General features: G+C 36.4%; 1 protein-coding gene and 2 pseudogenes across 2 annotated transcripts; all 3 read right to left on the minus strand.

Annotated features, from left to right (window-relative positions):
• Window positions 1-9177: 9177 nt before the first annotated feature.
• Window positions 9178-10042, minus strand: LOC133858889 (early light-induced protein, chloroplastic-like; annotated as a pseudogene).
• Window positions 10043-13470: 3428 nt separating this feature from the next.
• Window positions 13471-14590, minus strand: LOC133858222 (pathogen-related protein-like; annotated as a pseudogene).
• A 5351-nt stretch (window positions 14591-19941) lies between these two features.
• LOC133875168 (VAN3-binding protein-like) lies at window positions 19942-24410 on the minus strand. Of its 2 annotated transcripts, none has more exons than XM_062313205.1 (7): window positions 24018-24410; window positions 23231-23338; window positions 21721-22159; window positions 21403-21627; window positions 21168-21217; window positions 20879-20936; window positions 19942-20727 (listed from the first exon to the last, which is right to left on the minus strand). In XM_062313205.1, exons 1-7 carry the CDS (start codon window positions 24333-24335, stop codon window positions 20513-20515), a joined length of 1413 nt encoding a protein of 470 aa, XP_062169189.1. In that variant the 5' UTR covers window positions 24336-24410; the 3' UTR covers window positions 19942-20512. The 2 variants fall into 2 exon arrangements, with proteins under 2 accessions (XP_062169189.1, XP_062169180.1); XM_062313196.1 differs by having other exon boundaries at window positions 23231-23341; window positions 24018-24408.
• Between the last annotated feature and the right edge of the window lie 705 nt (window positions 24411-25115).

Consider the following 25115-nt stretch of genomic DNA (forward strand, 5'->3'; position numbering starts at 1 on the left):
CTTGGGCCCAACAATGGGTCAAAACAAGGCCAACTCCTGGGTCATCAAATAAAACCAACAAAGATCAAGAGATTATACTAACAAAGGGCCAAAAGATAGGCCACATGGGCCAAATATAGGCAACTTGCCTTTTTTTTTTTTTTTTTTTTTTTTTTTTTTTTTTTTCTTTTCTTTTCTTTTCTTTTCTTTTCTTTCTGTGGAGCTTTGCAACTTCATCTTACACATGCAGCTAAAAGAACTACATCTTTGCAGCTAAGAATCTATGAAACATTAATCATCACAGGCTCCCTTTGATCATGCAAAAATAAACAAATTCGCCTAAAAAAAGTCATGTGACACGTACGTGGTCAAAATTCCGTCTAGTTTGACAGACAAACCAGACAGAATGCTTGAATTTAAATTTTTTGAAACTTTTGAGGGGGTTGAAATTTTTTGAAACTTTTGAGGGGGGAGGTGAATTGTATTTGACCCAAAAAAAAAAATGTAGAGTGAGGTATAACTTTGATATCATAGTGAAAAAGAACCTAACATAACTTAAAGATCTTAAAATTTCCAAATCCAAAATGATATATTTTTAGTGAATTTAATTAAATTTAGGGATAATTCCACCACTGGTCCTTGGGGTAGACCTAAATTACAAATTACTCCATATGGTACAAAAAGTTCATGGAGGGTTCTTATGGTAAACTATAATTACGAATCACTTTCTAAACCTATTTTCCATCCACCAAGTTAACAGAGTCCATTAATGGATTACAATATAAACGATATTTAGAGATGGTAAACTAACGGATTCTGTTAACTTGGTGGACGGAAAACGTGTCTAGGGAGTGATTCATAATTATAATTTAGGGTTAAATACATATTTGCCCCCTGTGCTTTACGACTTTTATTTTTTGCTCCCTTAGTTTCACTTTTTATCAAATTTGGTACCTGTGGTATATGAAAAGACAGAAATGGTACCTCCATCTGATTTTCCGTCCAAAACTAACGTCCACCCACGTCATTGGGTACCTAAAAATTTGAAACCCAGAACCCAATTCTTTACACATCATTTCCAACAACATCTAGACAACAACATGACAGAAAATGCCGTGAGTGGACGTTAGTTTTGGACGGGAAATCAGACGGAGGTACCATTTCCGTCTTTTTATATACCACAGGTACCAAATTTGATAAAAAATGAAACTGAGTGGGCAAAAAATAAAGGTCGTAAAGCACAGGGGGCAAATATGTATTTAACCCTATAATTTACCACAAGGAACCTCCATGAACTTTTTGTACCACATGGAGTGATTCGTAATTTAGGCCAACCCCAGGGACTAGTGGTGCAATTATTCCTTAAATTATATATATATATATATATATATATATATTTAAAGAGAATGTGGATGCGGTTATTAACTATATTTTCATATCCTAAAACTGCACCCGCACATGCGGATAGCGGTTAGGTGCGGATAGCGGATGCATGCGGTTATTATCTGCCTGCATTTTCACCCCTATTACACGAAACAAAAGACATGAAGAAAAGAATGGAAATGAGAATGCAATGAATACTCGAAAGAAAAAGGAATGGAAATGAGAATGCAATGAATACTCAAAAGCATGCATTACATAGCTTTATAATAATGTTATATGTTATATTTTACGAGGGATTACATTTTAAACATATCAGTATGTATATGTTTTTGGATGAGATATGAATATTTGTATATCGTTACAAGGTTGCATTTGATGTTTATGAATGATTTCCTCTTTTAGATATAATCATATGCTTTGTTTCACCAGAGGTAGTGGAATGCATTTATATGTGTGTAGCTGAGTTATATGATGTACAATTATGATATGACTTAAATGGGTTAGCATGTGTATGATTCCAAGTATGAGATTGGGATGTGCACATATATTCATAGCTAAAATATTATGTTTTAAATGTTTTCATATCTATGGTGTTTACTTCATCAGTTATGAAATACTTTTAAATGTGATGTTAAACCAAGAGTAGCTGTTATTGTAAACTCATGGTAAAAAATGGAAAGTCAGCTTATTGTGAAAAGTTAGTGATTTTTATACTTACTGAGGCTGTGGACTCATGTATCTGCATGTGCGCGAATGTGGTTATCCCACAATCGCATAGATGATGTCATTGATGCATGCATCAAGAGTGTTGATAGGATCTGATAGCCTTATACTTGCGGTACTATGAATTAGTGTAATACTTCAAAATAATAAAATAAAATAACAAGTAATTATCCCTTTTAAAAAAATTAACCAATACTCCTGTTGTTAAGTTTATCTGGCATAATGCCTAAACGAATTTTTCCAAAAAATCAAAACAAGTAAATATTTTTAACTTTGGTCGAACATTCGAAGTGGACCCCTGACTCGAACGTTTGAAGCGGACCCATGACTCGAACGTTCGAAGTATCTTTGTAACGTTTGAGAAAACCTAGGACCGTTGGACCAACAATACACCGAACATTCAAGCCAACCTAAAAAACAATGTTAACTTATTATTTACATCATTCAGCCTTAACCACTTCAATCCACGCCTTATAAAGTACTCCTCGCGCCCTTCAGACCTCATTCCTCAGCCACCCCAATCCTTGAGAGATAGAAATTTCAGAGAGAGAAAATAGTGATTTTGGTGTTGTACCATCTTTGTTAAGGTAAACCTTGAACCTTAAACTCGTTTTTCATGTTGTTGGTGTTTTGTCAATATGATTTACCACGATTTTCATAAGCCTTAAGCATGTCATGATGAGTTTATAATTTATCTCTTTTAAAAGGTACAGTTTTCTAAAAAGTTGGGAAACTAGCTTTTATTTTTTCATGAACTCTTATATTGATATAGTTTAACATGTTTTTATAAAGTTACTATGAGCTTTGGTTAACCTTTAATGTGGTTTAGGTAAATGTTTTAAGTTTTTTATATATTCTGGTACCCATTAAGCATTCACTATATTTGACTGAACGTTCGACCCTTGTTGGTCAAACGCTCGACCTATATAATGCGTGTTTGACAGTGACCACAAATGATTTATTAGGGTTTTAATGATATATTATAATACATAAAGCGTTTATTAGGGTTACGTGCATAGGTTGGAACTCTCGTTATTATGTTTAATATCAGGGTTTGTTTCGCACTACTGGAAGTTCAAGATGTTTGAGTTTGTGGATGTGCGATTGAGGTAGATAAATACTTGCAAAACTGGTTTTACTTTAACGTGTGATATGTCAGCGGTCTGAGCATGCTTTACATTTCAAAATGATATATCCCAAGCCTACTAACTTTATAAGATGTTTAGACAATTTCAAATGGATAAATGGCTATATATGATTTTCTTAAAGTAAATGAATAATATTTACATTGTATGGCATGGTACACTGGTATGTATGCTATTAGGACCATGGGCTTACTATTATACAGGTTTGATCATATGGTTAGAGATATTTACTTTTATGTTTGACATTGGATCCAATGGAATGAGATCACGGTTATGGTTTTGTTAGTTGCGTGGGCCACATGACGTTGGACTCGATCGAGCTGCTAGTATGTGACAGTATGTGGCAATATCCGTGGCATCGATGTTGTTTACAGGTCTCTCGGGACAGTGTCAACCCCACCAAAAATAAGAGCTTGGATAGACCATATGAAAGATAGTTATGATTATATATATATATCATGATTTTCTTGTATTAAAATATCAGTAATTATTATCGGAATTATGCCTTATCACTTCAATTCCTTAAAATAAACTACATTTTTATGGCAATATAAGAGAGGCAATATACATTGCCTTTTTGAAAACTCATGTTTAATATTTTGAGGTTATGTATTGTCAATTAATGCACGGTGCATAATTGGTTTTGTAATAATTTGCTTACTAAGTCGTGGACTTACATTGTTATTTCTCTTCCACTTTGAAACACCTTAGTGTTTTGCAGATTAGCAGGTTTTCAGAGGTAGAGTGAAAAGTTCACTAAGATGAAGCCAAGTGAATGGCTCGTTTGACAAATTGGGTTAGTTGTAGTTGTAAAGTCTATTTGGAGGCTCTGAGTCTGTAGTTAATGATACTTGATTTTGTTTTAAAGGTTTATTGTTAGAAACCTCATATCAATTTATTTTATTTTCTGCATTAGTATACTACGATTATTAGTATAGACTATAGTGTAGTGAAATCAGCTAGTTACCAGTTCCTAGTTGATGACACTGCAAGTAACATTCTAAATTAAGTAAATATAATTATTTAATTTTGGGGTCTTATACTAAGGTAATGGGATGACAGATGTGTTTTGTGTTAGATTAACACTTTAGTCTACCCTTTTTGTATATCATTTTGTTATGTGCATAGACTTCATAGTATCTATCACTATGTCGTTTGTGAAATTTTTGTATAGCCATTCTTTTGTCATGTAGATGATATTATGTAAAAGCTTTTACAATATAAATATAATTGTCAGCTTTGTGTCTTATGTGAAGTATAATGAATAGATGTTTCCGCTGCATGTTAGTGATCTCTGATAAGACATAATGTTTATATTCATTGTTGTGAGATAGTATGATATAGATTATTCTGATGACTTGGCTCCTATTACTACGGTAATGAGGTTCGAGTCACCATAGTATTTGCACCTGAGTATGAAACTCTTAGAAAGTTTTGACCTATTTAAAAATTTTGGCCACCCTAAAACCATTTAAAATGTTAATTTTGTTTATTGGGGAGGTAATATTAGTATTTGTAGTTCAATATTTAACAATTGTTTCTTCAATGTTGATGCCTATTATTGTATATTGAAATATTTGGGCATAAGAAAGTTCATTTAGCTTACAGCTTAATTATTCCTCTTCCAATTTTCAAGCTTCTGTTTTTTTTTATGAAAACGTCATAGAAAAGAATTGCAAAATATAGATAATGAAAAAGAAAGCTTATGGAAAATAATTCATTAAATTCAATCAACTATTGATTTCTACCCTATGGTGATGTTTGGGTAGATTAAATTAAACCAACATAAAAAATAATAATAATAATAATAAAAAAAAAAAAATTAATTAATTTTTTTTTTAAAAAAAAAGAAATCCTAAAATGATACTTGTTATCGATTTAGCCACCTTAAAACCATTTTATACATTAATTTTTTTTTTTCAAAGTACTTTTTACTAACCATTGTTAGTAGGGCGGTTCTTGGAGGTAGCTGTGTTCGACGGAGGTCGGAGAGGGCGTATTCTCTTTCCTGAAGGTCGGGACGGGAGAGGGTGGAGCCGGGTGTCCGGGGAGCTGAGCAAAATTCTGGATTTTCTGGGAACCACGGTTGGGTCGTCGTCTTCTGGCGGTCTTCCTTCCTCTGGTGGTGTTCCGTCGGGCGTTAAGCTGGGGAAAGGAACAGGACATCCGTCGTTTGCGGAGGTGGTGAGTTCTGCAGCATCCGTCTCAGGAACTAGGGTTGCGGCAAAGATTGATGGGGTTCGGCCTTTGCCGGTCAGGTGCGACGTGGAGAATTCGAAGCTGAGGGGAATGGATATGGGGGCGGTTCGTCAGGGGAGAGAATGCTCCGTCCTGGAGGAGCAAGCGGGTGGCTCCTCGGGGTTGGCCCATCGTGCAGATGATCAGCTCAGGTCTCGAGGTTGTGTCTGCAGATTGGCTGGCGTGTCCAGGGATCCAGATGTTGAGGGTGACGGTTCTATGCAAAGGGATGGCGTGTTTGGAGTGTTCGAGAAGGTTTTTGAAATTTTGGGGCGCTTCTCCAAGGCGCTGGTTTGGGCCTGTGGATCTTCGAATCAGTTGGGCTTTAAGTCTTTGCTTGGGTTTAAATGTAGGGTGGGTTTTGTGGCGGGCTGGGTGCTGAAGAGGGTTAAGTTAGTTGTTAAGAGGTTTCGGGCTGGGGCTAAAGTGGTTAAGCCCTATGCCAATTTGGACGCTGGTTTGGGCATTAAGGGTTATTCGGTCTCTGGTGGGATTTCGGGGCGGAGATCGGGTCCAGGGTGTCCTCTGCGTTCGGCAGAGGTCCTTGGGTGCGCTTTTCGGCCGGTCATGTCGGCGGCGGCAGATTCTGGGGTGGATCTGGGTCTGTCTCCTTCCGAGGCTAGTCCCAGTGATCGGCAGATCGTTCCGGTGGTCGAGCCCGTCGAATCCGTCAATCCGGTTACCATACTTCCCCCTCTTCCGGCGCCGTTTTTGATTCCTCCGGTGATTCTGAGTGATCTTCTTTCTGGGGTGCGGTCTTCTTTGGCTTCGAGTTCTTCTGGTTCAGGGCCTTTCCTTCGGCAGGCAGCGGCTCTTCCATCGGCTGGCTCTGTCTTGGTGAGGTCGGGTGTTGAGGATTTTCAGTCTGGTGAGCTTGGTGCCTCGTCTGGCAGTGCTGGGTTTGTTTCCGTCGGCGTTGATTTTGGTGTTCCTTCCGGAGCTCTCATTCGGCAGGCAGTGGTGCACTCGGTTGCCCCTGCCTTGGTTAGGAGTTTTGGTGGGGATCTTCCTTTTGGGAAGGTTGGAGGTCCTCCCGGGGTTTCGGCTTTCATTCCCCCTCTTCAGTGGGTTTTGTTTCCTCCGTGGCCAAGACCGTTATCCTCTGTGGTTGGGTGCTCCCAGTCGCATGGGGTGTCGTCTGGGATCGTTGAGGTAGGCGAATCTTCAAAGGGGGTTGATCCGAAGGAGAGTGTTGTTGTTTACCCCAGGGTAGTGGAAGATAGTAGGTCGTGCTTTCGCACGATGGGGGTTACGTTCGTGGGATCTGATCAGAAGGGTTTCCTTGATTTTTTGTCCTTGCTTGAAGATGAGCGCTTTAACTCTGATTCCCCTCCGAAGAGGGTTAAGGAGCCAATAAGGAAAAAGGGGAAAAGAGAGGTCAAGAATCTAGAATGTTCTATTAATTTCGATGCTAAGGGAGTGGGTTCTAGCCGACTTAGGAGTAAGAAGTTGGGAGTTTGATGTAGAATTTCTTTTTGGGTTTTTCGGGTTTTTTTTTTTTTTTTTTGGTGTCCTTTTTGTATACTCTCTGTATGCTTAGGGGCGACTTTTACGCTTTTCTAATATATTCTGCTTATTACCTATCAAAAATTTTTTTGCAACAACTATTAAACATATATGCAGTATCCAACTTTTTGGCCTATTTAATAATCTTAGTCACCCTAAAACCATTTAAAATGTTAAATTTTGGTTATTAGGGAGGTAATATTATTATTTGTAGTGGATTATTATATTTAACAATTTTTTTCTTAAGGGTTGATGTTTATTATTGTCATTAAAATATTATAATTTAATTTCAAAAATCTTTTTGCGAAAGCTTCTTAGAAAAGAATATATAGCAAAAAAATAGAAATAATAATAATGAAAAAAAAAAGGTTAGAAGGGAATTAAAACTGTTGATTTTCTGCCCTATGACGATAGTTGGGTGGATCGAATTAAATGCAGCACCTGTCAATGTAAGCATTCAAGCCCAGCAGGCAATAAATCCCTTATAATAGTTTGTCTTGGACCCAACATCATACAACAAAATACAGTCATAAAATGTTACATGTCATAAATTAATCTCCCTAAAACCATTTTATATATTAAGTTTTGGTTCTTTTTTAACCTACTTTTTATTAACTATTGTTAGCTAGTGAAATGTTTGCACGACTATTGAACGTATTTGGACCCAAGTATAAAATTGTCGAAACTTTTGGGTCATTTAACAATTTTAGCCACCCTTAAACCATTAAAATGTTAAATTTTGGTTGTTGGGAGTTAATACTATTATTTTTAGTGCACTATTTAAAAATAATAATAATTCTTTAGTATCGATTCCTATTATTGTCATTGGAATATTTTGGCTTAAGAATGTTCCTATAAGTTCCAGCTTAACTATTCATCTTCCAATTTTCAACTTTTTTTTCAATGACTATAGGCGGAAACAATTTTTACTATATAAAAGCTTATCCTACAAATCTATTGGCAAACAAATTAATTTGATTTATCTGTTTGTTTTCCTCATCCTTCAGTTTCAATGTATAGGCTAATATGTCATGTATAGCTTTTTTAATCCTTAGTCGCTCAAATTAAAGAAACATTAAATCACAAAATAACAATTTCAGCTGCCACAATTTTACCATGCCAATTATCACGATTTTAACACTACAAAAATTTAACTTGTCATGATTTTAGGCACCCTAGATTTTCTTTCTCAAGATTTATGATTTTATATATATTATATAGAATGCTCAATTTAATTTTAATATATGCAACAACCCAAGGTAAAGGCCTGATTCAATTTGAAATATGTTACTTATTACAATTTTAACGTTACAAAATTCACTTCTCAAGATTTTAGGAACCCTAGATTTCATATCTCAAGGTTTTTGCTATTATATATATAGAATACCCAACTCAATTTTTAATATATGCAACCCAAGTTAAAAGCCCGATCCAATTTTAAATATGCCATTGTCTCAATTTCAAATTCTCACTTGTTACAATTCTAAACTATACTCTTGAAGGCTTATGCTATTGTATATGATATATGATACGAAATCCAAACCTAAAGTGGAATGAAAAAATATTTCTACAATTCTTTTCCAAGATGTTTCATCAAAAGTGTTTTCGAAATTTAATTATAATAAAAAAATTCAAAGTTTTTTCAAACGATGGTGTGAAATACGAGATCGTTTTGGGTTAGTCATAACTTTTGGAGTAATACCCCAATTTAAACTTGTGTTAAAAAAATCCTTAATTAAGGCTTAAAGATTAATAAATAATAAGAGGGAAGGTTTGGCGTGGAATTTTTTATTTTTTATTTTTTATTTTTAAAAAAAAAAGAAAAAAAAAAAAGGTGGGGGATATGAAATGACATGCACTTGGACAATTGTGGACTTTGGGTGATCAATAGCTACCAGAGGGTACGTGACTGATAGACCATTAGACCCTAGTGATCGAACACTCCTAGTGAGTGATCTATTAGTGTACGTGGCACAAAAACTCTAGATTGATTGGTCGGTGTTAGATAGTTTAATATTTGCGATTTAAATACATCCCAGACACGTGGGGAGGCAAGGTGGATAGCTTATTTAATTAAGGCCCCTTATGACAACACTAGCTACCAAATTAACCCAACATGGAAAAACCAAAACTTGCTTCCGATCGATTTACAGGGAAATATATTTTCATTTCGCTTTAAAAATAAAGACTACAGTACTAGTATTACTTGCTTCCGATTTACAGTACTACTTGCTTCCGATTTACATATATGGAGGATGGAGCTATATGGTTTTATTCGTGGGTTCTAATTAATAAGCAAGATCTGAGTCTACACAAGGGTTCCACCGCCGTTCATGTACTCAGTAAAGGCAAGTGCAACCAAACCCAACATGGCAAACCTCCCATTCCACATCTCAGCATCTGAAGTCATAAACCCATCTGACTTGGACTCCACGCTGACCCCTTTGAGCAAAGGAATCAGAGATGCAAATGTTAGGAAAATGGTAGTTCCTAGGAACCATGGGATCCCACCGTTGGATATCTGGACAAACAAATCCTGTCCCCTGTATAGCTCTACCGCCATCGCGGCAACGAAGCCGACCATGGCTAGCCTGCCGTTGATCCTCTCCGGTACGGGCCCACCGAATGCGAACAGGTCAGAGAACTTGGTGCTCACCTGTTGATAGCAAAACACGTACGCACGTACGTTGTCAAAATGCATGTAACGACAAAGGTAGGATCGTAGTGCTATTTCTTGGGAAAAAGGTCATGACTACGTACCTTAAGTGGCTGTTGTTTAATAACAGGTGTTGGCTGGTCTTCCTGTAAGCCAAGAAAACGGACTGTTAGGGTCATTTCTTACTAGCTTATAGATAAGAAAATAAGCTGTAATATTTAACCTGAGAAAAATAAGAGAGAAAGCTTGAGATTTTACGTACCTTTGACATGGACCGCACTCGCACGCTAGAATTCCTTGGCAACCGTGGCACATAAGAACTGGGAAGAAACTGGTTCACCCTAGTAGACCCATTGGCCACACGGGTCAGAGGGCTGGCCAAGATGGATTGCATTACAGCCGAAGTAGTCATCGCGAATGCTTTGAACTTTGAAGAATCAGAAAGCAGGCTAGGGAATACTTAATTAATGCAGCGTAGAAATGTGAGTGTCAAACTTGCACTTCCATAGGAGTTGGGCTGTGTATATATAGTGTGTGCATGAGGGCAGCTGGCGGTGGCCGGATATTTAGGATCCCCATTCCACACGTCTTCCATATATATTTTTCAAAAGCTCATTGGGTCACGTGGGTTCGTTTGTCCACACGTGATGGTGTAAGCGGCGTGGCCCTCACAAGCACCGCTGCATTTCACTGGTGAGTTTGCGGCCAAAACCGTTCCAGGCTTTCTGTTTTAATTTCTATAAGGACTAGTACATTCCGAATTTTACGTACCCCTTACAAATTGTGCCACGTTACGTACGTTGATTTTTGCCATATGTGTCTGTTTAATTATGTTTGGAAGGATGGAATTAAACCAACATTAAATTTAAATAAGGGTCGATTTTTGCCATCTATAGATCGATATATGTTTGGGTGGATCAAATTAAATTAGACGAATATTGAATGACAAAAAATAGTCATAAAATGCTACTTTTGTCATATATATATATATATAGCCACCCTAAAACTATTTTATATTTTAAATTTAATTTCGTTCTTTGAAAGACTTTGTCTCCTTAATTATTTGATATCCTCTCAAGTTGTCGTTGTTTAACAGAGAAGACCAAATTAGTTTTGAAGTGTAGATAACATTTTATTCTTATCTCTTTGTAAGTTTTATCTCCTATTTTCAAGTAATATCTTTAACTTTGATCTTTCGCTCTTCCAGCATTTGGACTCACTCTCATCTCTAGACTCTAATACATAATTATTATTAATTAATATTGTAAATCACCCTCATCTCTTGTTTTTCTATTAGGTTTTCTACAGAGCATATGAAGCAATGCTCTGTTATACACTACTTTTGGATTTGGAACAGAGTAGAATATGGGCCACTTTGCACGCAGAAAAATCCTTTTTAGCATGCATGGGTCACTCCTTTCACTCTAGCTCTTGGCGCCCTTATTAATAAAGTTCATTGAGCCTTACTTTTCTACAAAAGGTACCTTAAAAGAAGAGGTTTACTCAAAGATTATGAAGCCTATAATCCAAATATACCTTGACAATATGAGACTCTTAACACCGACTTCCTCGGCAACACCTTTCTTGCCCGCGTTATTGCACTCATTGGTTCATATCCCACATATGCTTACCACAAACATAACTCGGAGTGCCTGATTCCATTGCCCATTTCCAACCTGCTTATTGAACTTGCTTTGGTGTTTAGCCATGGTACATATATATTTTCTTTATATCTTGTTTTCTTTTATTATCTTGTGATATATTCGATTGTTATCTTGCTGTTACGGGCTACTGTCCAAATGTAATCATATTTTCTTTAACATCACTTGGATGGAATACTTTTTTGATATAGTTGATATAGACATATAGTTGATCGCTTGATTGGTTGTATATATATATGTTTATTATTTTGACCATTTCATTTTTGCATCCATACATCCATATATGTGATCGATGGCTCTTGAACCTATTGTTTCTTGCATACATAGATGGTAGATAAGATCGGTTTAAATTGAGTGTGTTATCTTTTTCGTGAATATTCATTCTAAGAACCTCGTCATTTCCATTTTCCAAGTAGATGTCATTTTAAACCAAATTTATATAATTTGGTTTAAAATATACATGGAATTCGGAATAATGCAAATATATTTGATAAATAAACGGTATTTGAACAAATTATATAATTTGGTGATAAGAAAATTAAATATACCAAATTTAAAGATTTAATACTAAGCTCAATTACAATCGTATTATCATCTAATTTTAGAACACATTACCCTTTTTATGCATCCTTTCCAAACGCCTCTCAAGTACGATTTAACACTTAAGCCGAGCTATATATATAGAGAACAAAGGAGTTGAGAGGCCCAATGAACAAATCAGTGGGATTGCAACTTTCAATGGGCCGGCTGGCGGCCCATTTTGACCTACTAAACTTTGCTCTTTGGAGTGATGAAATGATTTGCTCTTAATTAAATGGCGATATATTTATGAAATAGAATTTTTAAGTGATAAAGAAATTAAAAATAAGTTAGTGTGGTAATTAATTATCAATTAATTGATAAGTTGATATTTTGATGGGAAATCTTGGCTCTTGATGTTGATTCTCTAAGTTGAAGATGATTCTGGGTTTTGTAGTATGATGTCAGGTTGAGCAAATTCTGATTTGGTGTTTTGGATGCCAACCGATTGAGCAATGGGTTTCTTTTCTCCGTGCCTTGGCTTGAATAAAGCAAGCTTGAGATAATAAAGGGTGTGTTTCAAGTATGATTTGTGTTGGGATTTGTTTTTATAGATGGCCAAATATGTAGAAATTATATTGGGGTTTATTTTTATTTGTATTTGGTAGCTCATAACCCGCACAAGAGCCGGCCCTAGAGAGAAAGAGAAGAAAGAAGAGAGGTGTTTGAGGAGGAGGGAGGCTCCACGCTTCCTTCCCCCAATGGTGTTTCCCTCTTAGTCATTCTATGGCTATGAAAGTTTTTTGTTTTTTCCCTGACTTTGTTTAGATCCAGTTGAACTTTTGTTCTCCTAATCCTTCTAGAGCTATGGAGCTTTTGTTCTCCTAATCCTTCTAAGGTTATGGAGCTTTGGATCTCCTAGTCATTCTAGGGCTATAGAGCTTTGTGGGTGTTTTTTTTTTTTTGGTTTTGGTTTCTTCAGGCAGATAGGCTAACACAAGACGCATCGTAGGGAAACGGCATCTCCATCTGTGTCGCCGGCGAAAGTTTGGCTGAGCTTTCTTCTTCTACAAATTTGTCTTCCATTGCAAAATTAGATCAAGAACTGATAGAAACTGATAGAAACACAAAAATATCAAAGAATTACCATCTATTGATAAATTGATTCATCTTACTTTGATTATTTTGGTGTCTATATATAGCAACTATCGAATGAGCATTTTCAACAACAAAAGTTGTTAAAACAAAACTTTGTAATAAGACGGAGGATATGTTTCTTGCAAATAATTTAGTCATATTTATAGTAAAAGAAAAATTGCTGAGAACTTCAATTCAATTTTTTGAGTTAACCCTCCGTCTTTGTATTTTTGTTTCTTTTCGTACTCATGCCGGCATATTACCTTAGTAATATATCAATTCTGAAACATATTTACGAAGTTCAGTAGACATACTCTTTGTGATACGTACGCATTAGAATATGATGCTGAAAATCTGAATACAACCATTTGTTAAACATCTTCACATATATTAGCCAGCAACAAGAGCAGCTCCAGGAAAATATAATATATTATTTATTATTACATTACAGCAGACTGAAAATTCCATGTCCTCATGAAACCTTTCAGTTTTATTACGCAGCGCGGATTGAAAATGCCCTGTTCTACCCTGTTTTCCTTAGAACAGGGCAGGTTGTAGCCGCCTCCTCGGCAAAACCATTCAAGCTAACACCTTTCAGAAGACCTCCGAGCAACTGACCAGGGTCGTAAAGGAACTCCACCTTCACAATTCTCATCTCCTAGTCCACCTGTTTTGTTGTGCAAAATACAACAATTACGGTAAATAAGACAAATACAGATTTAGTAGAACATCTCAACATGTTTTACACAACATAGACATGACAACATGCAACAAGAAGAAAATGAAAGATATTGTTGAAGGGTAACCTCAAAAATGGTCATTCCATAGAATTCAACCCTTTCTCCAGTTGGGGCATGGCCTTTGAAAGGGCCTTCCACATAACCCCAGTGCATGAACTTGTACACACTCACCGGCGGCCCACTATAAACATGGAGAATCTCCAAAGCAAACTCGCGAGGGAACGTTGTAGTGAAAGTCCGATGAGATGATTCTGCCGTTTCCCCATCTGGATTGTAGGCCTTGAGTTTCTCAGGCAGGGTGGTCTGTAGCAGCGGGTTATAGCCTCCCCCAAGTTTGCCTATTTCTTCCAAGTTTAAAGCCTACCTTCCTGATAATTATAGTAAAACACGCTAATTATGAACATAACCTTGGAAGCTATGAAATCTAGTTTTTTTTCTGTAATAAATATATTAGTACCATTTAAGCTGAAAGTATACTTCTTGGGATCAAGGGTTTTGAAGTCATCAATGTTGGTCTTATGGAAAATCTCCATTTCCCATGACTTTACAAGCCACTGAACCTTTTCTTCAAGCGACCCAGGAGGCCATATCTTCAACAAAAAACTTCAACAGTTACAGATCAAACTGATATATATATATATATATATATAGAGAGAGAGAGAGAGAGAGAGAGAGAGAGACACACACACACACACACACACACAAACAGAAGAAAGGAGATAAAGGGAGGGAGACCTTAGTTCTACCTTCTTCAAAGAGCTTGTTGACAACACTATAGTCAGGGAGACCAAACCTCCATTGGGTGTTCTTCGTTTCTTCTTCACTTAAGTAATTACGATACTTGTCTTGCTCAGCACTTGAAGATGCCATCTCCTCACTCTAGTAAATGCTGTTTAACTTGAATTTTCATAGGCCATGGCACACGAGAGTCTTATATATATATATATATATAAAGAGAGAGAGAGAGGCTCTCAATTACCTACCAAGCTAAAAATAGTCTTATAGAAGATCGAGTGTCAAACTACGGCAAGTAACCAGATATATCTACGAGGAATAGTCTTCCCATGTAGCCAAATAGAATAGTGCGACATAGCCATATAGAATAGTCTTCCCACGGCAAGTAAAAATAGTCTTACATACTTCGCCAATGTAAAATATGTGTGCAATGTATAGTATTCGAGGTCCTGAACAGGGAAGTTTAATGAAAATTGAGGGTGGAGGTAAAAAGGAAAAAGTTAAAATGACATCTTTTTAATTTTAAAATTAAATACTACAAAATTAATTTAAAAATCATTCTTAATTTTTTGAGATGTAAAATTACTAATCAAAATTCAAATTTTGCTAATATATTGTTTTCGATAGATAATTTGGCTAATACATTTTATCTTTCTTGTAAGATGTTCGATTGTAACTATGATTTAATTAGTTGTGTACTAAAATCAACAGGACGATGATGATCATAAGTACCGGAATTTGAAACAACAATCAACTAAAAGCAACGGCATCTACTAATAAGTATATGATATCAAATATCAAAGAAATAAAGAATGATAAAACCAATAAATAAAAGAGTAGAAGTGATGAAAGAAAATAAGAGGAAAAAAATAAATAATATATTATATTTTTCTGAAAATTTTATTGGATTTTTTATAGCTTGTTAGCTAGATCAACTCTCTTTTCTTAGTTAGAGAGGTGCTTTATTGTTAAAAAGTGGCTCAAACATTTATTTTTGTAATATTTATTTATTTGTAGGCAGCACCCAAGTCAGATATTTTTGACTTAGTGTGTAAGTTGTCGATGTCTCTTTATTCATTGTATTTGCTTTTGGTCCTCTTCAGAGTAATGAACGGTAACTTCGGTTATTTTGTTAAAAAGAAAAAAGAAAAAAAAGATAAGGCTTTAGAAAGTGGGAATGATTTTGGATTTGTTTTGGAATTGCCAAAGTGGTGGCTGAAATTGGTTAAATGGATTTTGGAAGTATTAAATGATTAAAATGGTTTAAGGATATGTCCAAAATAACCCTAAGGCCTTAGATCTTAAATAAATTAGTAATATTATAGAATTACTTAAATAGGCTTTGAAGCCACTGTTGATAACAAATAATAAGTAGCATCATGGATCGATCTCGAGAGGAGCAGTACTTCTCAAAACACAAAAAGGGGAACAATCCACCTAAAGATGAACAATTCTCATATGTCAAATAAGAGAGAACATCCCCTTAGACCGCAAACAAGAGAAGGAATGGTAGATATTTCAATTTTTTTTATTTTTTTTTTAGAATTTAGTTTTAACTTGATCTGTCATAATCTCATAAGATATATCATTTTGAGAAATATGTTATAATCTCATAAGATTATGACACATCAGGTTATAACCAAATTAATTCTAGAACAAGTGTGGAGATGTCTAACATTCCTCAAACAAAAGGCAATGACATGTACATAAGAACAATCCCAGAGCAAAATGAGATGAATTAAACTCTAATGGATAATTGATCATGAAAATGGACATTGTATTGCATAGCATGACATTTATGTAATTCACAGATGTTTATGAAGTGCCTGTTGCTTAGATATGCACGTAGGAAAATGTTAAATTTACAACACTAACACAATAACCCCTCACATGAGGGTGGACCCTACACACTGGGGCCCACCCTCATGTGAGGGGTTGTTGTGTGGTTGTTGTGATGGTGTTGTATATGAATCAAATCCCATGCACGTATGCATGCATTCTGCTTGTTGGGCAAGCATTCCGCAAGTGGAATGCTTATATATGACTAATTCCAATGGAAAAGATAAAGGAAAGGAGGATAAATATACTTTAATTTCTTGAACTAACAATTATTTTTTATTAGTCCCATGAATTTATAGGTGTGACACTTAGGTCCTTCAAACTGTCATTTTGTTGCAATTTAGCCCCATCTGCCAGTCTTGACAGTTATGTTGGATGAAAAATTAAATTTGACAAAAATGTTCCATAAATACCCTTATTTTGATTATTAAAAAACCAAAATTACCCTTTATATTTATTAATTATTAGAAAAAGAATATTTTTAAAAAAAAAAAAAAAGAAAGGAAAAAAAATCTATTTTTTTTTCTTTAAAAATCTCATGATAGATGCAAAATCAGTTTTTGTGGTTGGCCTAAATTACAAATTGCTTGTTGAGACAAAAAATAATTTAGAGGTCATCGGGGTAAGTCAAAATAACAATTTAGTCCTATCAGTCAAATTCCATCAAAATACTTGATTTAAGTGTTTTGACGAATTTTGACTGCATGGACTAAATTGTTTTTTTAGCCTACCCCGATGACCTCTAAATTATTTTTTATATCATAAGGAGTAATATGTAATTTAGGCCAATCACATGGACTGATTTTGCATTTATCCCAAAAATCTTATAAGACTATTTTTTTTTCTTTCTTCTATTTTTTAAAACAAATAGACTTTTTCTTCTAATTAACGGTTAGAAAGGGTAATTTTGGTTTTTCAATAGTTAAAATAAGGTTATTTTGGTAAAATTTGATTTTTCATCTAACATAACGGTAAGATTGGCGGATGGGCTAAGTTGCCAAAAAAAAGTCAATTTGAGGGACCTAAGTGTGACATTTGTCAGTTCATATAACTAAATAACACATGGTTGTTAGTTCAAGGCACCGAAGTATATTTATCCCAAGGAAAAATCTTATGTGTACGTTAACTATAGTATCTCCTAAGTTTACTTTAATAGCTATAAATTTTATGAATTAAACTCAACATTTGGAAACATGGACATAGCCGATATTGTAAACGCTAGGGATGCCTTTAAATTATAAAAAAATTGGTCATTTAGAAATGCTCAAAGGCTCTTACTCTTTCTTAGAAATGTGGACTCACGTATCTGTTTGTGTTATTGTGGTGACCCAACAACCTCACAATTGCATAGATTTTGCTTTTGTTGTAAGTACTTGCGTCGGGTGTTGTAGATTGAGTGCAATCTTAGAAGTCATTGGTGGAAGTACTTTGAGTTACTAGTTGGTAAGGCACTAACTTAAACTAAGTTAATCTCTCTTTATGTTGTATAGATGCCTAGTGCGGCATGTTGTAGTGTATTGTACATGTTTATTGAACTTTATGTTGTAGTAACTTGTACGTAGTGATTGTATTTAATGATGTGTCGTGATTGAATGATAATATAGAAGCTCTGGTTTATTTTATTAATATATATATATATAAGGTCAATTTAAAAGTAAAAATTTATTACAGGTATTTTCCGTTGTGTTGATTATTTAAGGATATATTAGTTGTAACGTTGCATGGTAATTATGATAATTTTCACCTCCGCCCTTGTATTTAAGGGCGGGGCGTTATAGTGTCTAGATTGGCCAACCAGATTTGGCCCCGTGGAGCTCTATGTTAGCTACATTTGCACGTAGTGCTAGTTCTAGTTCTTGTGACACTAGTTAATTTGTCGTTAGAGGTTTTGTGTTTCTACAATGAGATGCAACTTTCTTATATTAGGCCAAATGAAGTTAGCATAGTTGCTTTAGTTAGTGCTTGTGCTGATTTGGGTGCGCTTAGTAAAGGTGCATGGGCGCACACTTAAATTTTGAAGAGCAATATTAAGCTGAACCGCTTTGTGGGAACCGCACTACTTGATACGTACTCAAAATGTGGGTGTCTGGATTTAGCATACCAGTTGTTTGACAAATTGCTTAAAAGGGACACATTGTGTTGCAATGTGATGATGATTGGTGGGTTTTATGTTCACGATTAATTACGGGCATCGGCCACTTTAGCCTTTACGAGAAGATGAAACTTGAGGGATTAGTTCCGGAAAGGGTTCGGACCATGCCCATGAAACCGAACGCAATTTTGTGGATGTCTTTACTTGGGGCAGCGAGGGTTCATGGAAATTAATTTGGAGATAGATAGGGGAAGTTGCACTCAAACACTTGATACAATTAGAACCAGAAACTAGTGGGCCGGAACTATGTGCTCTTGTCAAATATGTATGCAAGTATTGACAGATAATTAGATGGGATGATGTCGATAGAATTAGGAAGCTGATGAAATTAAGATCGTGGGAATTAACAAAATGCGCGGAAGTAGCTTGGTTGAGATTGGCGGTGCCATGCATGCATGAGCCTCTCATGGGAGACAAAACACACCCGTACTCAAAAGAGGTTTATTTGAAGCTTGAAGAGATAAACAGAGTATGCTCATAAGCCAAGAACAGGAGAAGTGTTATTTGACATTGAAGATCGAGGAAGAAAAGGAAGATGCCCTCTCTTACCATATATACATAGTGAGAGACTAGCAATAGCTTTTGCTCTTATGAATACACAAATTCAATTACATAAAGTATTTATGAAGAACCAAAGTTTGCTTAAAATAGTATTGTATTATTCCTTAATAATATATTTATAAATACACAAATTCGGTTCTAATCTTTTACTTTTAGCTAAGTATTTATGAAGAACATTTTTTATTAAAAAATTTATAATTATTTACCAATACACAAAATGGGTTACATAATCTATACAAATACTCAAATGTCTTTGGCAAAAAGAGGATCGTGTCTTCGTCGCGCCTGCAATTGCTAGGTGCTAGAGTTCAATCATCTTTTGTTGCAATAATGTATATTTGATTTTTCTGTTTGTATTTAATCTCCTGGTGTTTGTAGTTTTGTCATGAGAAGAATCTTTTAAGCAATTTGCACCTTAAGATTTGCCAAAAGAGAGATTGAGCAAAACCTCTTTAAGACCAGATCTTAGCAAAGCCTCAATTCAAAATGGTCTATCTTTTTCTTTTTTAAATAAAAAAAAAATACATGAGGTTTTTTGAAGATATTATTATTATTATTATTTTCATAGATATGAGATGAAAAAATCGAAGAGAGCAAATCAATTCATTGAGGTAGAAACATATATTCTTTGGTTTAAATATAATTTTATTTTATAAGTACTTATTAGTATAATTGTTTTAGAAAAGTTTTTGTAATGTGTTTCAAGAGGTAATTTTGTGTGTTACGTTACATATTTGATTCTTCAAAGATGCGGCTTTGGCAGCTTAAGATTTCTTAAGAAGAATTTAAGACAAAAACCTATGCATAGTGCATGTCGGGGGTTGTAAGCTAATATCACGTAAAGGTGAAAACTATTTTTATATTTTTAGGAGCTCGTTAATATTTTTATTTTGAAAAGATCTTTAACTTCAACTTACTTAATTTCACACACATTCTCAGACAATGCGGATGTCATTCTAATAGAATATTGTCACAAAACTTGATTCACTTAATCCAATCATAATTATTATATAAAGTGGAAGATTACAGAAGAAGACAATCAGGGTTCCAGCACAGTAGAAACCTTAAAGTCTCTTAAACTAAGTGCCAAAAACAATCAAAGGAACAAGCCAAAACCCACACACAGAATCCCCCCAATGTCCTTATCTTCTAAAATTATGCTTGGATCTGTTCCTTCCTTCTCTTTTTGACTGTCCCAGTCCAAGATACTCCTTTTTCTTTTTTATATATCAACAATGAAACAGCAAAGACTGGGTTCACATGGTGTTACTTTGATTTAATTCACTTTACTTTTCTCCATTCAGAAACTAAAAGAAAAGCTCCATAAATATTCCCCCAACACTAAAGTGACCCATTTGGATAATAACTAATCTTTTTAATTTCTCCTTTTTTACAACAGGAACCAAAAAACACCTGCCCCACCAATTAAGCTTTAAGATACCTATTATGTTCATAGGGCCATGAAAAATCCTCGTCCCCCCAACTTTGCCAATGGCCAAAATTTTCCCCCAAGCGTAGTGTCAAGAGCAGAGGACATTTCAAACTCTATGCTTGTTATTCTTTTCAGCAGCGATGGAGAGGAGCCTTGACACACCTTTAGTCCAGATATCGTATTCTCTCTGGTTCCTGCACTCGAATTCTACGACCCCGCGCAACAGCGTCTTCAATCCAAAGTATCGGCGGTACTCGCCGCCTTCCAGCAAGTGGCGGCCGGGCCATGCTGGCATATCTTTAATCACCTCTACCACCACATCTGTAAATTCAAAAGAGATCCAAATTAAAGTTGAATCCTTTTGATCTTTTTCTCCCTTTAGTGCCAATTGCTTTCACAAATCCCCAAATAGAAGAAGACCCACCTCCAATTCTGTTCAAATTATTAGAGAAAAGACAAAGCAATAACTTACTCTTTTTCTTTTTTGTGATGGTCCCAGCGACATGCCTGCTCTTCATCTTCAACATAACCTGCACAAAAAGAAGTTTCAAAGATTAAAAAGATTCCAAAGAAGTAAGACAAGAAACAAAGAAACAAAGAGCCATTTATTTCATAAGGCTCAGTTTTTCATAACTTTCACCCTGAACCTTTTCACCCATCGTTTCACACTCATAACCAAAAGTCTAATTGATGCCAAAATAATTCTCAAGTGCTTGGATATTTCAGAGAAAAAAGTATAGTGTTTAGCATAGAATGACTACCTGGTTCGTTCTGTTGATGTAGACAGAGACAATTTTCCAATGAAGATCCCCTGCATACAATCAACCACCCTTTCTTGTGAGTTTAAGAAATATATAATCTCCAACACTTCATTTAGATTATTCAATAATTTTCCCAGATGAACAAAGAGCAATAGCAAATCGAATAATAAACAAACAAATTATCTGCTACAATTTTTGAAATGATATATGAAAGTTATTAGAGATTAATTATTACCTTTGCGGGTGCGCTTGAGGAGCTCACAGCCTCTAGAAAGCAATTCCCTACTACAGATGCCCAGGAAATTCTCTTCAGGAACAAGCTCACCACTGTAACTACTGTTGGAACTACCGTTACTGCCGTTACCACTAACCCCCATCCCTTTCTCCACCGGTATAACCGCCGCTATATTCCACACTTCCTTCAATGTCCTGGCCTTCAACGTGGCCGCCCCACGTAGAGCTGAGGGACAATTTAGTCAAAAAATAAATAAATTTCATATTCCAAAACTGCCCCTGCAATAAAACCAACTTAAATTTACGTATATAGTATTACCCGTCGCCGCCGCGGCTGTTAATGTCATTATATCCCCAGCTGACCTGACATTGACGGCGGAGCTAACCACCGCCGCGAGGTGCTCGCGCTCGGCCCCCATCGCCTCTGCCGCCTCCACGCATTGGGCAGCCACCAACGTTGCGGCCGATGCCACCGCCATGTCAGTCTTCGCCATTAGCTCGTCCTTGCCAGACCCAGACGAGGCGGCCGTGGCGGCAGCAATCGCGGCCACAGCAGAAGCCACCCCGGCCACCGAAACAGCGGCATGGAGCTGGGCGTTAAGGGCCCTCGTCTCCTCTTTCTTCTTTTCCCTCCGATCCTTCAGCCACCTCCCCACGGTCTTGCCTCCGCCGCCTGTTGTCGTGGCAACGCCAAATCCGCCGCCGGGTGTGGCGGAAGTACGGAACTGGGTGTTTTGGGGGTTGTTTGAGCGGCAAAACTGCATTATAACAAAATTAGCGCTGGTGAATAGTGAATACCACCACCAAACAATTAGTTAAAAGGACTCGATTAATAAAATGAATACCAACAACAATAATGATAAATACACTTATTGAGAGGAAGTGGTGCTATACTGCTATGGATGGCACCCACTACCCAGCTTGTATTTCAATTAAATTTTTTTGAGATAAATCTTGGATGAATTTTAATTAGTTCTAAAAATTTTAATTTAATAACAGAAAGTTTTACCATATCTTATCACATAAATTATTAAAAATAGTTAAAACTATAATAGAAAATCTTCGTACGTTTATTGGGGTCCAGGAGACATTAATGCAAAGAAGTAGGACGAGAAAAAAGGACGGGGCATCGAGGCGTGTTTGTTACAAAAGAGTGAGAGGACGGATTTGGGTGTGACATGCATCCTGTACTTGCTATTTAAATCTATCTAACTTATATTATTCATTCAATGGGGACCAAGAGTGGAAGAACAATTATTCAGTGGCAGTTCCGGTAAATTACATGCTAAAATTGGGGGCAATTTTGAACAAATTTTAGCCTCAAGTACAAACCCCCACTCTGCAAGTTTTATGCACTTGGGGGGAAGCTTTAAGCTTTTGCTTCTCCCAAGGCCAAAATTGTTAGTATTTGGACTGATGGTAATTTGGTCATAATTATGGTGGTTGGATTAGCAATAATACAATGGGTGGAACCGAGGTTACCAAGCTTTCTGATTGGGAAAAATATGTGTGAATTGAGGAATTCCATCGGTGCCATTAACTTTAGCATTGAAGGGAGCAAAACAACTAGCCGAGTCTCTCTCTGGGTGCGATTAAAGGACGTTGGTTACAGAGAAAGCCTGGACCATGTTTGCTCTGCGACTGGTAAGTTCTGTAAAGAAACCCAGTGTTCGTGCTTTCTAGCCAAAAAGAGCAAAACAAAGCATAATAACATGTACGACTTGTATGTATGTTTATGTCTCCGTGAGTGTGTGTGAGAGAGAGAGAGATTCCGGTGACCATGTCGGTGGTCGCCGGGAAGAGAAAGAGAGAGAGAGAGAGAGAGAAACCTTGGTGTCGTCCATTTCAGAAGGGGAGACAGGTGGGCTGTCGGTTAAGGAGCCGTTGAGAGGGCCACTGCTGTGTGAGAGCCTGCCTGAGGTGCGTGGGGATACCTCCTGCTGCAAAGATAGAGACGGTGGTGTGTTAGTATTTGACTAAATTAAACAAAGTTATTAAGAAAGTGAAAGGAAAGGATCCTTGTGGTTTGTGTGGTACCGTGCTTGAAAGAGAGTTGGACCCAAAAATGGACAATTGAAAATGGAGTAAACGCGTAGGAAATAGAACATAAATGTATGTATCAGAGCTACGTTGGTTTTCATCTACCAAAATTTAATAGAGGAGAGAAAGAAACACAAATTCAAGAACACAGCCAGGCAAAAGGTGGCAAATAAAAGGAAAGTTCATAGCTTTTGTAGAATTCTTGTTTGCACAGAGACAGAGAGAAGCAAAATTTTGCGATACCTATGCGAAATAGAAAGCCACCTAAAATCTAAAAGGTATTTTGGAAGTAGTTTTCATGAATTGAACTGAGCTGGAGACAAGAGCCAAAACCCAGAAACAAACACCAGAAAAAAAACAACAAAAACAAAACAAAACAAGAAAACGAGTCAAATTTTATAAGAAAAAGCCAGAGTAAGATAAACCCTTTAAGTGAAAGAGAACAAAACCAAAAAGAGAAAGGCCAGCTAAAACCAAAATTTCGATCAACCCCAACAAACCCAAAAATCACAATATTTGTACACGCAAGCTCTGAGTTGGGTCTTGGTCCTCTCCATTTCCACCAACAGCACTCACCGATTGTGACATGATCCTGTCCATGACCATCTGCGAGGTCTCAGACGAAGCAAACGAAAAAGGGTTCCCAGAAACAGTAGCATTCTCCTCCAACTCCCCCGCCAAGTCCTCCATTATAGTCGCGCCATTAACACCACCACTCGAGGTCTTTGACAAGGCCACCATATGTGGAGGGGCCAGAGCCTTCGAGACCTCCAGAGCCGACACGCTCCACGACCGGGACAGAAACTCCATGGGCTCCCGCGGGGTCTCCGGCGGCCGGAACATCGATGACTGGACGGGGTCGGGTCTCCATGGCTCGGGTACAGCCTTGTCCATGTGAGAGCCTGTGTGTGAGAGCCTGTGTGTGGAAGGGTGCGTAGGTTAAGAGAATTTCTTGAGGTGAAGGTAAGTGTTGGCGCTTTATAGAAGCTAGTGAGACAAAAGCGGCCGAAATGTCAGTCTAATTAAGGGCTTTAAGGATTTAATTATTAAATCAAATAATTGAAATCCAAATAATTAAAAGTAAAAAAGGTCAATATTAGGGCTCGGTGTATGTGTGTGTGTTTTGCTGACTCGTACAAAAATTACAAGCGCTGTAGTTCGAAACACGCGCTCCGGGTGGAGATGCTTATTGGCTTTTGATAATTTAAATGTTGGAGGGGTCCGTGAGTGACACTTTTCGGAGTGTGAGTGGTTGGTGTGGTCCACGAACTTAAGAATGCGCTGCAAATTTCATTTTTGTTAGGACTAAGAAAAGACCTTTTTTTCACTAAAGAGGGAAAAAAAAAAAAAAAAAAAAAAAAAAAAATTTAAAAAAAAAAAAAGAAATTTTTATCTTTTCTTTTTTTTTTTTGAGAAAAATTAGCTGGAATAGGAAAATACTCATATATAACTTCTCTTTTTTCTTTTTCTTTTTAATCAATTTCCTTTCTTTTTGTTCTTTCTGCCACCATTACGTAATGCAGATAAGGTTTTGTATTGAGAATATAATGATGATTTGAATTATCAATTAGAGAGTTGGAGTGCATAATCATCAAAACTTTTGAGCCAAAACCAACTATAATCCATATTTTTCCTTTGTATTCTACCAATAGAATAGTGCTTAACTTAAAATAA

This window comes from Alnus glutinosa, chromosome 1, assembly GCF_958979055.1.
Source record: "Alnus glutinosa chromosome 1, dhAlnGlut1.1, whole genome shotgun sequence".
Lineage (NCBI taxonomy): Eukaryota > Viridiplantae > Streptophyta > Magnoliopsida > Fagales > Betulaceae > Alnus > Alnus glutinosa.

Coding starts and splice junctions, on each gene's coding strand:
- LOC133875168 (XM_062313196.1), bottom strand. CDS start 24,335: ATGGACAAGGCTGTACCCGAGCCATGGAGACCCGACCCCGTCCAGTCA. Junction 22,160..23,230: donor CTGAAATGGACGACACCAAG/GTTTCTCTCTCT, acceptor GTTATAATGCAG/TTTTGCCGCTCAAACAACCC. Junction 21,628..21,720: donor AACAGCCGCGGCGGCGACGG/GTAATACTATAT, acceptor ATTGTCCCTCAG/CTCTACGTGGGGCGGCCACG.